At 37.5% G+C, this 15,645-nt stretch overlaps 1 protein-coding gene across 1 annotated transcript in view; it reads left to right on the forward strand.

The window, feature by feature from the left end:
- The window catches only part of SMCHD1 (structural maintenance of chromosomes flexible hinge domain containing 1), a 147,243-nt gene that overhangs the window by 15,610 nt on the left and 115,988 nt on the right, over positions 1-15,645 (forward strand). The window contains exons 2-5 of the mRNA XM_081097766.1: positions 2,410-2,485; positions 3,445-3,606; positions 8,205-8,287; positions 9,157-9,287. Of these exons, the coding sequence (XP_080953892.1) occupies positions 2,410-2,485; positions 3,445-3,606; positions 8,205-8,287; positions 9,157-9,287 (452 nt within the window). The remainder of the gene's footprint in view (positions 1-2,409; positions 2,486-3,444; positions 3,607-8,204; positions 8,288-9,156; positions 9,288-15,645) is intronic.

Genomic DNA, 15,645 nt, shown 5'->3' on the forward strand with positions numbered 1-15,645 from the left:
CTGGCTACAGAACCTGGATAGAACATGGCAAGAGAACCTGACTAGAACCTGGTGACTGAACCTGGCTGGAGAACCTGGACAGAACCTGGCTGGAGAACCTAGCAAGAGAACATGGACACAGAACCTGGCTGGAGATCCTGAACAGAACTTTGCCGGAGATCCTGACCAGAACTTAGCTGTAGATCCTGACCAGAACTTTGCTGGAGATCCTGAACCGAACTTCGCTGGAGATCCTGAACAGAACTTGGCTGGAGATCCTGGCTAGAGATCCTGGCTAGGCTGCTGATCAACTGAATGCTGTCTCCATGTCATTCCTTCTTCGCCGACTTCGTCTACACCTTTGGGAACCCCTGGACCTGCTGGGGTTGAACCCCAGCAGACAACCAGTTGCTATGATGTGCACTGATCACCAGGGGGCACATGCTCAACGTAGGAGCTGCCCCCTGGTGGTCAGTGTGTTCCCACAGGGGGAGCGCTGCTCAGCCATAAGCTGGGCTCGTGGCTGGTGAGCGCAGCAGCAGTGGCAGGAGCCTCTCCGGGCCTCCGTGGCAGCGCTAAGTAGCAGAAAGCCGATTAATAAGGAACAGCGAGCAGGCAGGTAGTAAGGAGCAAGGGGTCCCAGACTGCAAGAGGGATGTCTGCCGAGGGGTCCCGGACTGACAGAGGGCACAGGCCAGGCTGAGGGGACCCCCCCCACGAATTTTGTGCACTGGGCCTCTAGTAGAAATGAAAATGAAATAAAATGAACCTAAGTATACTCATCACTCATATTAAAGTTACCAAGTATTTACCACACTAGAATCATTTTTGTCTTTTGTATCACATTCCAGGTCTTAGTTCACTTTATTCCTATGTACTTCAGCTGGCATTTCTATTACCACATCATCAAAATTAACATTTTTAATATTATCTGATAGCTTAGTCTTATATTGATTTCTCTCATTGTCTCAATAGTGCCTTTTTAATATTGACTTTTTTAATTCAGGATCCCAATGGGTCCACATATTGAACTTGGTTTTTTGTTCTTAATCTTCTACAATTTAAAATATTTGAACAAAACTCTTCCCCCAGTCTCTTTTTAGTTTTTCCTGACATTGATCTGTTGAAGAAATCAAGTAGTTTTTTTAAAAATAGTATTTCACATTCTGGGTTGGTCTGCTCTTTTATGGTGTAATTTATCCTTTAATACAGTTCCGCATGTTTTGGTGACCCCCAACCATAAAATTATTTTCGTTGCTACTTCATAACTGTAATTTTGCTACTGTTATGAATTGTAATGTAAATATCTGATATGCAGTATGTATTTTCATTGTTACAAACTGAACATAATTAAAGCATAGTGATTAATCACAAAAACAATATGTAATTATATATATGTTTTCCAGTGGTCTTAGGCGACCCGTGTGAAAGGGTCGTTCGACCCCCAAAAGGGTCGCGACCCACAGGTTGAGAACCGCTGGACTAAGGGTTTTTAAATTCTTGAGTATTAATTAGTTCAGAACTTTTTAGTAGTTTTCTATAGTAAGGTTGGTCTACATTAACTAGTCCATCATTACCTGAAACAGAAATCAGCCTTTTCTCTATTTGTACATTGTGGTGGTGTTTAATTTTATAAAGAACCTTTTTTATTTTCATTTTAAAGATATGTAAAATTTTAATGAAACCATTAACTCACTTTTCTAATTCCCATTTTTTGTTTTGTCATGAAATTTTAGTTTTTTATGTGTTCATTGGCTGTATATTCGTGAGTTCTTGTATTCATGTTTTTTCACTTTTTTTCTCTGTTGATTTTCATCTTGATTTATGAAAGCTTTTTTTTCCTTTTTTTTTTCTGCTAAGGATGCTAACTCTGTCTCTTCTTGTAACCAATCCCCTAATCCCCCAATTTATAATTTGTCTTAAAATTTTAGAGTTATTCTTTTGGGAAGTGTTATAATAGATTTAGTGAGTCTTTAATACAGGTAACCTGCATAGCATGGCTATCTTTTCCTCAGTGTTATAAAATAAAATGTTAACCTCTATTTTCTTCTAGTACTTTTATTTTACCTATTTAAATATTTAATGTAGTGAACATGTGTTTTGTTAATAAGTTTACTTATATATTGACTCAGAGTAATGTCTTTTGTCTGGGAAGAGTCTGCTGATGTTGAAACCTTTCTAAAATGTCCCAATTATTCACTTGTCGTCCTAGCTGGCATATAATAACAGAAAAAACAACCTTGTTAAGCAAATAATTTATAGATAGATTTGTGCTTAATTATGAAAAGGCAAAATTTTAAAATATGACAGACAAATGTAGTAATTGTCACAAGATTATATACTATTAGCATTTTCATATTTTTAAAAACTTCATTGGTGCATTTATTTCCTTTGTGTAATAATTCATTTTATTTATGTTATTTTGGATAGACACTTGGCATTTCACCTGAGGAAAAATTTGTTATTACAACAACAAGTAGGAAAGAAATTACCAGTGATAATTTTGGTAAGCAATGTTAAGTTTATGCTTTTATGTTTAATATGCTATAGTACAGCAGTTGCCATCCGGTGGTCCTCGGACCACTGGTGGTCTGTTAGATCCAAAAGGTTGGCGACTGCTGCTCTAGTATATTGTAGAACATAGCTATTTGATTACATAGATGAGCATCAAAAAACTGTTGATGATTTTGGTTACTTTGTTGGTGTGGGGAGGAAACTGTCTATAAGTTCACAGTTTATACAGACGTCATATTTTTCAAGCAAGGTAATAGAAAAATAGTTGATATCATTTATGGCTACAGAAGATGAGACCTTGCCCAACAGCTAGCCACAGGCCTTCCATGTGGGCCCTTAAGAAGCTAATTCTCCTAATTGGATTGGGTTCTTCCATTATCTTTTTTTACCCAATTGAATTCTAAGACCTGCCAGCCTTTTTGTTTGTTTTTTAATATATTTTTATTGTTTCTAGAGAGGAAGGAAGAGGGAGAGAGAGAAAGACGCATCAAGGATGAGAGAGAATCATCAATCATGCCCCACACTGGGACCGAGCACGTGTCCTGACCAGGAATTGAACCATAACCTCCTGGTTCATAGATTATCGCTCAACCACTGAGCCACACTTGTTGGGCAAGACCTGCCAGGTTTTCATGCCTGATTTCCTTTTGAATTTAAGCACTCTTCTCCTTTCATGTTGATAACACTGAAATGTAGTTCGTCATCTGATTTCCTGTGATAATTTAAGTTACTAAATTGAGGGTTTCAGATGCATGGAAGTATTTGGGCCTATTTAACTGATATTCTTAACAAAACACAACTGAATTTATAGATTGTGCCATTGTTTGGGGGTTTGCCTGTATCATCTTTAAAGATACTTCATAGAATAGATACAGTTTGCATTTTTAAAATTATAAATTCATGTGTTTCTGATTGTAGCTTTGCACTTAAGATACTACCTTTTGATTACAGATGAAACTGTTAAAGATGGAGTTACTCTATACCTGCTACAGTCAGTCGACCAGTTACTACTAACGGCTACAAAAGAAAGAATTGAATTCCTACCTCACTATGACACGCTGGTTAAAAGTGGCATGTATGAGTATTATGCAAGTGAAGGACAAAATCCTTTGCGTAAGTATTCCATTTATACTAATTTTGTTAAACTATTACTCTCCTTTATCCCCTGATTACCTGTCCCATTCCTTTACTTTAAAAAAGTATCTCATTCTAATTTTTAGGAGACTGTGACAAGCCATTGTGAGCTTCCTTGCTGCAAATTCTTCATTACAATATAATTATTTTCCTACCTGTCATCTTACTTCAGAGTAAAGATACCTCTCCTTTAAAACTAACCTAGTTGTAGAATTCATTCCCTCTCAACTCATAAGAAATCTTGTTTCTACACATTCTTCTATCTCAGTGGTTCCCAGTGTGGGGCACATGCCCCACAGGGGGGCAATTTGATTTTTAAGTGGGGCAATTTGAGAATGAGTTAACAGTGAATTTTTTGCATTTCTTATGGTTCTAGGGGCCTCTTGTACAGTATATTAATATATATTGTGACATATTTATGCATGTCAGTTCTCTATTATATGTTTTGAAGCTTTATTTGCTATTTTTTCATATCATTTCATATTATTGTTCTTTTTTTTACCAATTTCTTAGTGATTTCTTCCTCAGTACTTCAGCTGTTCTTTTATTTTTCTCTTTCATGGATGCCATGTTCTCTGTAAGCTTGTTTAGACCAAGTTATTGGCCTTTTAGACTCCCACCACGTGAATAGGAATTCACTTTTTAAATAATAAGAATTATATATCACAGCGGGGGGGCCTCAGGATTTTAGAGTTGCTTAGGTGCATCATGGCAAAAAAACCGTTGGGAACCACTGCTCTATATCATGTATAATCTTCACTTTAATTCTTCCTCTTCTATAGACCTCTGAATTGTTTTTTCCTTGCCAATTTGTGTAGTTGAACTGCATGAGTAAATGGTTTGTCTTCTTAATTTCATTTCTTTATTATTTCCTTTCATCTTTATCACTTGCAAGTTTTTGTCCTACCTTTGGATTGTTTGCTAGTGATCTTTACAAATTAGTTAACTTAGAGAATTTTTTCTTTTTGGACCCTTCTAATGTGTTTAATACTACTTAGATGTTCATTATAAACTTTCTTATTGAAAATAGTTTTATTGTATAGGGATTATAGTTTGTAGGGAATTAGAAAACATAGATAAGCAAAAAGAACATAAAGAGTATCCATATCTTTTCTACCCAGATATAAATACCATTAATACTTTAGTATGTATCGCTTCAGATCTTTTCATGTTGTTTGTTTTTTCTATTTTAGTGGTTTTATATGATTTATGCTATTTTAACCTACTTTTTTGTTTAAAATAAAATGAACATCTTTAACAATGTCAAATATGTATTTGTTTTTAGTGGTTAAACACTATTTAGAAAATAATATACTGAACAGTGTTCTATTATTAGACATTTAGGTTATTTTAGTGTTTTTTAATTACAAATGACTGAATATTCTTATGACTAAATCATTGTGCACATCCTTACCTTAAGTGCAACTAATATTATCTCTGACATTGTTCCTTTCATACAAAAAATACTCTTATTTCTCCAGTCTTAAAAACATCATAATCTTATCCCACCAGCCACTGCCCAGATTTTTGCTTCTGTTTACAGCAAAACCTCTCAAAAGAGTTGGCTGTCTTCACTATTAACTGTACCTCTCCTCCCATTCTCTCCTATTCACTATCATGTACTTAATCTTTTAAGGTTATCAGTCACTAAATCCAGTGATCAATTTTCAGCTCTGGTTTTACTCAAGGCATCATTTGACACTAGTAGCCCTGCACAAAATGCGTACACCAGTAGCTTGCTACCGCCCTCCTGTAGCTCCCCTCGCCCACTCCCCCTCATAGCTTGCTGCCCTGATGCCTCCTGTAGCTCTCCACTGCCTGCTTGTAGCTCGCTGCCCTACCTCCTGCTAATCCGTGATCTGGTTGTTACGAGGTTGGTCGTTATGTAACGATCATTTGTGTATTATATAGGATAGTTTATCACTTCTTCCTCTTTGGTATAATTTTCACTTGGATTTTGAGAGATCACACTCTATTTTCTTTCTGCCACTAACTGCCTTCTCTCTTCTCCTCTTTCGCTACCTTTTTTTGTTTTTTACTCTTTGAGATATAATTGACACATCTCCCCACCTTCTTAATGTTGAAATAAGTGCCTCAGGGTTTAGCCCTTAGTCTTGTTATCTCTTATTTCTTCACTCAGTGATCCCATCCAATCTTGTGGCTCTAAAGACTATACCATTTTTTTTATGTCAATGACCCTCAAATGGAGGTTGTGAGAAATGGTCATTTTTAGTTAAAAATTGATAATAATGATAGCCTTATTCCAAATTTTGTCTATCCAGCAATTGTCCATGTGGCATCTCCACTTGAATATCTAAGATGAGAACCCTGATCTGTTCACTAAATCCTATTACTACATAGTTTTCCTATTCGAAGTGATCATTGCTCTGTCCTTTTAGTTGCTAAAGTCAAAAATCAAATTGATTGTCCTTTGTTCATACATTTCATTCAATCTGTCAGAAAATCCTGTTGGCACTGTTTTCTGTATTTATCTAGAAATGACTATTTCTCATCATTTCCATACCTAACACTAGGTCTGAGGCACTATCATATTACCTTTGTTTTCACAGCTCCTCTTACTTGTTCATTCCACTCTGGTGACAGCTTTATTCTCAGCTTAGGGCCCTTTGCTTGGTATGCTCTTGCACCAGCTAGCCCCTGTCACATTCCCTCGCCCCATTCAAGTCTTGTTTATATGTTATCTTCCTAGCAAAACTTACCTTGATCACCCTATTTAAAATTGTAACTACGTTCCCTCTATGCCTTACTGTTCTTTATCTCTCTTCTCTGCTCTTTCTATTCTCCATAGCATATATTACCTTCTAAGATGTTAAATAATTTTCTTATTTAGTATAATTATATTTGATTTCCCACCTTTCTTCACTAGAATGTTAACTCCACTAGAACTGGATTTTTGTCTGTTGTGTTCAGTTCACAGCACAATGCCTGGCAAATAGTGGGTCCTTAAATTCTTTCTCTGGGGATCAATTTCTAAATGTACAATCATGGAGTCAATAGAAATATTCATTTCTATGACTTTTGATAGAGATTAATTAACATACAGATTGGTTTTAACCAGTTTTCATTCCTATCATCATTATATGAATAAGCAGGGAATCTCACTTGCTTTGATTTTTGTCACTTTATATTATACTTGAGGCTGATGCACGAAATTCGTGTAAGAGTAGGCCTTCTTTCCCCCAGCTGCCGTCACCACCAGCTTCCCTCTGGCACCCAGAACCCGGGCTTCCCTCCGGCCGCCAGCAGGCACCCAGGACCCAGGCTTCCCTCACAGCCCCAACTTCATCTGGAAGGTCGTCTGGAAGGTCATTTGGCTGTCCAGTCTAATTAGCATATTATGCTTTTATTATAGATTCCTGGGTCTTTCCCTGATTCTCTTTCCTTTGCCTTTGGTGTTACCTTGGGTTATTCTTTATGGTGGACGTCTCTTCAGGTCATGCTGATCTTTTCTTTTTATGCTTTTCTTTTAACTATTGATCCAAGCTTTAACTATTCTATGTCAGTAGAGCAAAAATATCTGTAGCTATCTTTATTCTCCCAATTAAGTGCGATATCTGCTCCAACTCCCTTTGGAGCACCTTTACTCATTGAACTTGATATAGTGGTAGAGCATTGCCTCCAAAACTGAATTTTTCTTTCCTCCCTCTAAATTTTCTCTTTATGGGAAATATGACCAATTGTACAGTGTTCTGGAGCAAACACCCAAAACTGTCTTGGATTTTTTTCTTTTTTCTCTCCTTTTATTTATAATCAAGTACTAAATTGTATTCATTTCTTTCTTCCAAATTACTCTTAACTCTTTTTTTCTTCCCATTTCCTACAGTGTTCCTTTTCCATTTTTTAAAGTTATTACCCTTAACCAGATCCTTATACATATCTTACTTCTAGCTAATTTATAAACATAGCCGTCCTGTAAGTCATTTGCTATGCTCTTTTTTCTAATAAAGGAAATAAAAGTGAGAAATAATTTGAGTAGTGACCTTGAAGAAAGAATATTTGGAACAAAGCAGAGCCAGTGATCATGGAACATCCAGTTGGTTGTATAGTAGGAAATCAATAGCAGTTCTGTGTCAGTTAACCAGACAAGTTGCTGTCATAAGATTTCTATATCTAAATTAGCTATTAATACACACATTTAGAGTCACTTTATACTTGCCGCCATAACTCTGTACTTACTTTAGACTTCTTCATGATGTGATTACATACCACAGAGTACTTACTATTGGATTTTTATTGTAAAAGTCTTCTGTCTCTTATGTCTGTATGTCTGTCTTTAGATTATTAACTCTGTGAGGTCAGGAATCGTGGTTGGCTAACTCATGCAATATAATGCTATATAAGTACTGGTTGATGACTGCTTTTTTATGCTGGTGGTGATTGGTGATGATGCCTTTAATTATGTATTGCATCATTAGGATCAGGATAATACTTTAATTCTTGTTATTTTGGAAATAAAAGTGATGGCTGAAGGTACTTCATAATTTCTTCTATGAAATTTTATATGAAGTATTTGGAAGGGAAAATTAAAGCAGTAATGTTTTCTCATTCTTTTCCAGCATTTGCTCTTGCAGAATTAATTGACAATTCATTGTCTGCTACTTCTCGTAACACTGGGATTAGAAAAATACAGATCAAATTGGTAAGAAAACAATACTATTAAGCAATTCAGCTTTTCCTTTTATAAAAGTAATACAAGTTAATTGGGGAAAAAGTAAAAAATAAAGAAATAATTATCTGATATCTCTTCATCTAATGTTAAAATTTTCACATGCCCTTTTTTCTGTGCATATGTGTGATTATAGTATACATTTTGTTGTTTGTGATCTTCTTTACTTCAACAGTAAGAACATTGCCATATCATGAATATTATGCAATATAATATACCATTGCTGCAGGTTACTTTATTGGCTATGATATAAATTATATTATAGTATGAAATCTATATAAAAGCCTAATATGCAAAGTGTCCCCTCGGGAGTTCGACTGGGAGTTCAGTCGCTTGCTATGATGTGTGCTGACCACCAGGGGGTGGCGTGGAATGAAGGCAGGCCCTGGTCGGCGGCCTGCAGCCGGGGAAGGGAGGCCCTGTCCGGCAGCCAGCAGCCCCTAGGGACCCTATCCATGCACGAATTTTATGCACTGGGCCTCTAGTATAATATAATATAAATTAGCCTACTATTATTGCATATTTAGGTTTTTTTCTGTGTTTTAGCCATTGTAACCAATGCTGAGAGGATAAACATCCTTATAAGTCTTTGTATGCATCTCTGATTAATTCATCAAGGTAAATATAAGAAATGAAATTTCTGGATTAAAGGACATGAAGACTTCTAAGACTTTTGATTTATATATATACAGCTGAAGTGCCTTTAAGAAAGTTGTATTAATTTATAATTCCACCAGAAATGTATGAGTGAGCCCATTGAATCATTTTCCTATATTTAACTTTTCATGTTTTTAATATTGATTTGACTCTTTCTGTCTTTTTGAACTTGTTTTACTTTATAGCATTTTGATGAAACACAAGGAAAACCTGCTGTTGCAGTGATAGATAATGGAAGAGGAATGACCTCTAAACAGCTTAATAACTGGGCTGTGTATAGGCTGTCCAAGTTTACAAGGCAAGGAGATTTTGAAAGGTTAGAAAACATTACTCACTTTTTTATGGGCAGCTGGGTATTTTAATAAGGATAAGAACTCATATTTCTTTAGTTATACATGATACATTGGAGGTTTTGATGTTAACATTTATTTAGATTTTTATATTATAGAATTTTTATGATTAAAACTTAGTTTAGAAATTGTCAAAACTACATAAATCATATTGTGCCTGTTCATTGAACAATTGTTTTTGCATTTTCTGAAATATGTAGGAGTTATGTTGATATGTTGAGTACTTTGAGGCATTTCCCTTTTTTGTTACTAAGTTTGATGGAAGTTGTGTAGCCTCTGGAGGAGTAGAATGGTTTTAAAATAGGCATTAGAAATCACTAATACCACTTAAAAATGTCTAAATGTCTAACGTACGTATTTCTGTTGAGCTCTATTACTCTACTTTTGGGTCTTATTATTCTACTTTTGGGACTCTGCATTACGAAACATTTACAACTGGTAGGAAATAGAATCTAGCCAGGAGTTTACATCAGAATGTGTTTGTAAAAAATATCCTGAATAAAATGTTGTAGAGGAAACAAAATATACTAGAAATTCTCAGGAATATAATGATTCAGGTCTTTGGGATATTAACTCAATTCTAGTAAGCAATAATCCACAAGTCTTTTGATATTTAAGCTATGTTGTGTACTTTAGCAAACATACTTGGGAAGATCTATTGGCGTTCTTATTAAGTAGTTAGTAGTTGTTCATGTCCTGTTTTGGTATTTCTTATGTAAAGGAAAGTCACCCAAATTTAAGGATTAATCTTAATAACGTGAGGGCGACTTACTCTTAGAGGTGCTTGCAGCATTCATTGTTCCTGCATGGGTGGGCAGGACACAGAGAACCAGGGACTTCTTTGGTTCAGGGAAGCCATTGCTTTTTGCTCCGCCCTGGTGATTCCCAGAGGCCCTGCCCCACCAATTTCCAACCCCATCCAAGCTGTGCTCATCGACTTTTGCATATGAATGGCCTGTCCTTTTGCCCAAAACAAACTGCAGCTGGGTCAGAGAGCCCCAGAGATTCCAAAAGAAGGCCCACTACCTGGCAGCAGCAGCGGCCTTGCTTCACAGCTGGGCCTCGTCTGGGCACTTCCAAACTCCATACAAAGAGGAGGAATCTGCATATGTCTCTGTAGCCCTGTTGGGCAGCCCCAGACAGTGCCTGACCTTGCACCTCCTTAGAGAGGATAACGGATTACAACTCTTCACATCCATAAGAGACACACTCAAGGAGCAGACTCAGTGAGCACCAAAGCCCTACTGAAGCAAGTCCTACCCCATAACGGTGTTTCACAAATGAAAGAAATGGATGAAAGCAAAATACTAGATATAGAGTTCAAAACCATGGTTATAAGATTACTCAAAAATCTTCTAGAAACCTCGTAGAAATTTGGTGAGATCCTCAAGGATATGAAAAAAGACCAATCAGAAATTAAGCATACACGGACTGAAATAAAGAATAATATGCAGAGATCCAACAGCAGATGAGAGGATCCCAAGAATCAAGTCAAAGATTTGAAATACGAAGAAGCAAAAAACACCCAACGGGAAAATCAAAAAGAAAAAAGAATCCAAAAATATGAAGATAGTGTAAGGAGCCTCTGGGACAACTTCAAGCATACCAACATCCAAATTATGGGGGTGCTAGAAGAGAGAAAGCAAGATATTGAAAACATATTTGAGGAAATATTGACAGAAAACTTCCCCTACCTGTTGAAAGAAATTGACTTACAAGTCCAGGAAGCGCAGAGAATCCCAAATAAGAGGACTCTAAAGAGGACCACACCAAGACACATCATAATTAAAATGCCAAGGGCAAAAGACAAAGAGAGAATCTTAAAAGCAGCAAGAGAAAAACAGTTAGTTGCCTACAAGGCAGTACCCTTATGACTGTCAGCTGATTTCTCAACAGAAACTTTGCAGGCCAGAAGGGAGTGGCAAGAAATATACAAAGTGATGAATAGCAAGAACCTACAACCAAGATTACTCTACCCAGCAAAGCTATCATTCAGAATTGAAGGCCAGATAAAGAGCTTCACAGACAAGAAAAAGCTGAAGGAGTTCATCACCACCAAACCAGTATTATACGAAATGCTGAAGGCTATTCTCTAAGAAGAGGAAGAAAAAGGTAAAGATAAAAATTATAAACAAAGTGACAACAAATATATGTCTATCAACAAGTGAATTTAAAAATCGAGTGAATAAAAAATCTGAAGAACAGAATAAACTGGTGAATATTATAGAATCAGGGGCATAGAAGAGGAGTGGACTGACAATTCTCGGGGGGGAAGGGGGTGTGGGGGCTATAGGAAGAGATTGGACAAAAATTTTACACCTATGGACAAGGATAATGGGGCGGGGTGGTAAGGGCATGGGGTTGGGTGGGAACCGGGTGAAGGGGAGCTATGGGGGGAAAAGAGGAACAACTGTAATAATCTGAACAATAAAGATTTATTCAAAAAAATTAAATTGTAATTTAAAAGGTAACGACAAATTGTTTTTCCAAAATGATTGTATCTAATCTAATAAAAGACAAATAGGGTAATTAACCGTACCTCCGACACGCTTCCCATTGGCTAATCAGGGCGATATGCAAATTAACTGCCAACCAAGATGGCGGCCGGCAGTCAGGCAGCTGAAGCGAACATGAGGCTTGGTTGCCCCGGCGATGGAGGAAGCCAAGGTTCCCCTCCTGCTGCCGCCCAGCTCTGAGCTCTGGGTGCAACAATGTTTCAGTTATAGAAGCTAAACAAATCCCAGATCCCTGCTTTCAGCAGTGGAGGCCTCAAGCTGGAGCCAGCCTCAGAACTAAAGCTGGCTCTCAGCTCCAGTGACAGCCATAGAAGGTAAATAAATCCCAGAATTAAAAAGAATAAAAGCAGAGGTTGGGAGCTTCAGTCGCCCGCCAGCCTGAAAATGGCCCTCAGCCCCTCACCCAGACTGGCCAGGCACCCCAGTGGGGACCCCCACCCTGAAGGGGGTACGACCAGCTGCAAACAGCCATCATCCCCTCATCTAGGCTGGCCAGGCACCCAAGCGGGACCCCCACCCTGATCCGGGACACCCTTCAGGGCAAACCAATTAGCCCCCACCTGTGTACCAGGCCTCTATCCTATATAGTAAAAGGGTAATATGCAAACTGACCCTAACAGCAGAAAGACTGGGAATGACTGGTCACTATGACACACACCGACCACCAGGGCGCAGACGCTCAATGCAGGAGCTGCCCTCTGGTGTCAGTGCGCTCTCACATGGGAGGAGCTCTGCTCAGCCACAAGCCAGGCTGATGGCTGCCAGTACAGCGGTTGTGGTGGGAGCCTCTCCTGCCTCCTCAGCAGCGCTAAGGATGTCCGACCAGCTTAGGCCTGCTCCCCGCTGGCAAGTGGACATCCCCCGAGGGCTGCCGGGCTGCCAGAGGAATGTATGATCGCCAGTTTAGGCCCAATCCCCCGAGGAGCAGGCCTAAGCCAGCAGGTGGTCATCCCCTGAGGGGTCCCAGACTGCGAGAGGGCACAGGCCGGGTTGAGGGACCTCCCCCCCCCACCCCCCCCACCCCCCAGTGCATAAATTTTTGTGCACCGGGCCTCTATTTAATTTATACTCCTACAACTTAAATTCACTTAGGGAAACATTTGGGTCTGATAGGTTTTTTGTGGGAGAAACTAAACTATTGCTTTAATTTCTTTCAGAGACTTAGAAGAATATTTAGACTATTTCTTACTTGTTTAGTTTTGGCAAGTCATTTTATTAGGAGTTAATCTTATTTCATTAAATTTTCAAGTTTATTACCATATGATTGCTGGTAATGTTTTTCAAAGAACAGGTGTTCATTTTGATGAATTTTCTTTGTCATTTTTCTGTTTTCAAATTAATTGATTTCTGCTCTCACCTCTATTATGTCCTTTATTTGAGTTTATTTTGCTGTTTGTAGAATCTTGATATGGAATCTTAAGATAATTGATTTAAGACCATTTCTAAGATGAATATTTTATGTTGTAAATTTTCTTCTCAGGACTACTTTTGCTGCATCTCACAAGTTTTGATATGCTTTATTTTCACTTTCATATTCAGTGTAATTCTTATTTTCCTTGCAACTTGCTCTTTGATCCATGGATTGTTTTAAGAATGTGTTGTTCAATTTCCAAGTGGTCTCAGTAGATTTTCTTGTTGGTATTTTGATTTCTAGTTTGATCTCAGTATAGTCAGAGAACATAATCTTTATGCTTTCAGTTCTGTTAGATTTCTTGAGGTTTGGTTTGTGTACCAGAATATGGTTTATTTTGGTGACTTTTCTATGTGTCCTTGGAAAGAATGTGTATTTTGCTGCTATTTGGAGGAATGTTCCGTGAATGTCAGTTATATTCAATTGGTTAATAATATTTCAGTTCTTTGATATCAATACAGATTTTCTGTGTGATGGTGACTAAGAGGAGAGGTATTGAAGTCCACTGTTTATTTGCAGGTTTATGTTTTTAGTTATCTAAATTTTTGCTCTGCATAATTTGAACCTGTGTTTTTTTGTGTGTGTATACATAAGGTTGTTATGACTTCTCGATGGATTGACCCTTTTATCATTATGTAATACTATTTGTCTCTGGTAATTGTCTTGCTCTAAAGTAGTGATGGTGAACCTATGACACGCAAACTCATTTTTTTGGTTGATTTTTCTTTGTTAAGTGGCATTTTTCTTTGTTAAATGGCATTTAAATATATAAAATAAATATCAAAAATATAAATCTTTGTTTTACTATGGTTGCAAATATCAAAAAATTTCTATATGTGACATGGAACCAGAGTTAATTTAGGGTTTTTCAAAATGCTGACACGCCGAGATCAAAAGATTCGCCTCAAAATATAAGCAAGATCTCTAGGGACATCATTGGCCAGTATGAGAAATAAATAGAATTTGGAGTGAGACTGGAACCACTATTACACTAAATGGAAAGGTTAGAGAGCAGATGTGACACAGCTGTAAAGAAATAGAGAATATAAAGATACATTCAAATAACTTACCAATAAGAAACAACAACAGAAAAAAAGGAATGAAAAATATCAGGTGGGTCTAACAGATATGAACGACTGAAGGAAAATATTACACACAGTTTAAGTGTAGTTCTAGAAAAAGAAGAGAATTGATAACAGCTGATTCTCTTGAACCACTAAAAGATGGGACTCTACAGATTCAGACCAAAAAAACCCAAACAGAATACATAAAAAGAAATCCAGAGCACAGTGAACACAAAAACAAAACAGATGAACTAGAAAACAGGCTGAGATATAAAACAAGTTAGCAGGCTTTGACAGCAACAATATCAGATGGTGGAATATTATCTCCAAAGTGCACAGGGAAAATCTGTGAACCTAGAATTGTGAACTAGAGCTAAATAAAGAATTTACAGATAAAAACTAAAGGAATTTACCATTAAGATATTGACTCTAAAGCATATTTTATGTGATATTTGTACTACTCCATCTTTCGTTTCATTCATGTTTGCATGGTATATCTTTACTCATACATTTTTTTCCCCCATGCATCATTTTCTTTTAAACTACCTATATCACTATGTCATATTTGAAATTAGTTTCTTGTAGACAACATATAGTTGCTGGTAACCACTATTCTACTTTCTGTCTCAATGAATTTGCCTATTCTAGGTACCTCATTTAAGAAGAATCATACATTTGCCATTTTATATCTGATTTCTTTCACTTAATGCTTTCATGGTTTATTCGTATTGTAGAATCCTTCTGAACTTCATTCTTTTTTATGACTGTAGTACAGCTAACTACATTTTGTTTTTCATTTGATTGATTGATTTTAGAGAGGATGGGAGAGGGAGAGAGAGATAAAAACATCAATGCTGAGAGAGAATCATTGATCGGCTGCCTCCTGCACAACCCGCCCCCCCACCCCCACCCCGCCTACTGAGGATCAAGCCTGCAACCGGGGCATGTGCCCTGACCAGGAATCAAACTGCAACACTCAACCACTGAGCCACACCAGCTGAGCATAACATTTTAAATGTACTGAAATTTTTGTTGTGGTTGTTAATCCTCACCCGAGGATATTTTTCCATTGATTTTTTTTAGAGAGATTGGAAGGGATGGGGAGAGACAGAGTATCACTGATGTGAGAGAGACACATCTACTGGTTGCCTCCTGCATGCACCCCAACTAGGGCCAGGGATACAGCCTGCAACCGAGAGAAATTCTCTTGACCAGAATCAAACCCAAGACCCTTCAGTCCTTGGGCCGATCGATGCTCTATCCATTGCGCTAAACTAGCTGGGGCTGAAATTTTTAAAAACATGTTTTTATTGATTTTTATAGAGAGAGCAAA

This window comes from Myotis nattereri (genome assembly GCF_964212035.1).
Source record: "Myotis nattereri genome assembly, chromosome: 8".
Lineage (NCBI taxonomy): Eukaryota > Metazoa > Chordata > Mammalia > Chiroptera > Vespertilionidae > Myotis > Myotis nattereri.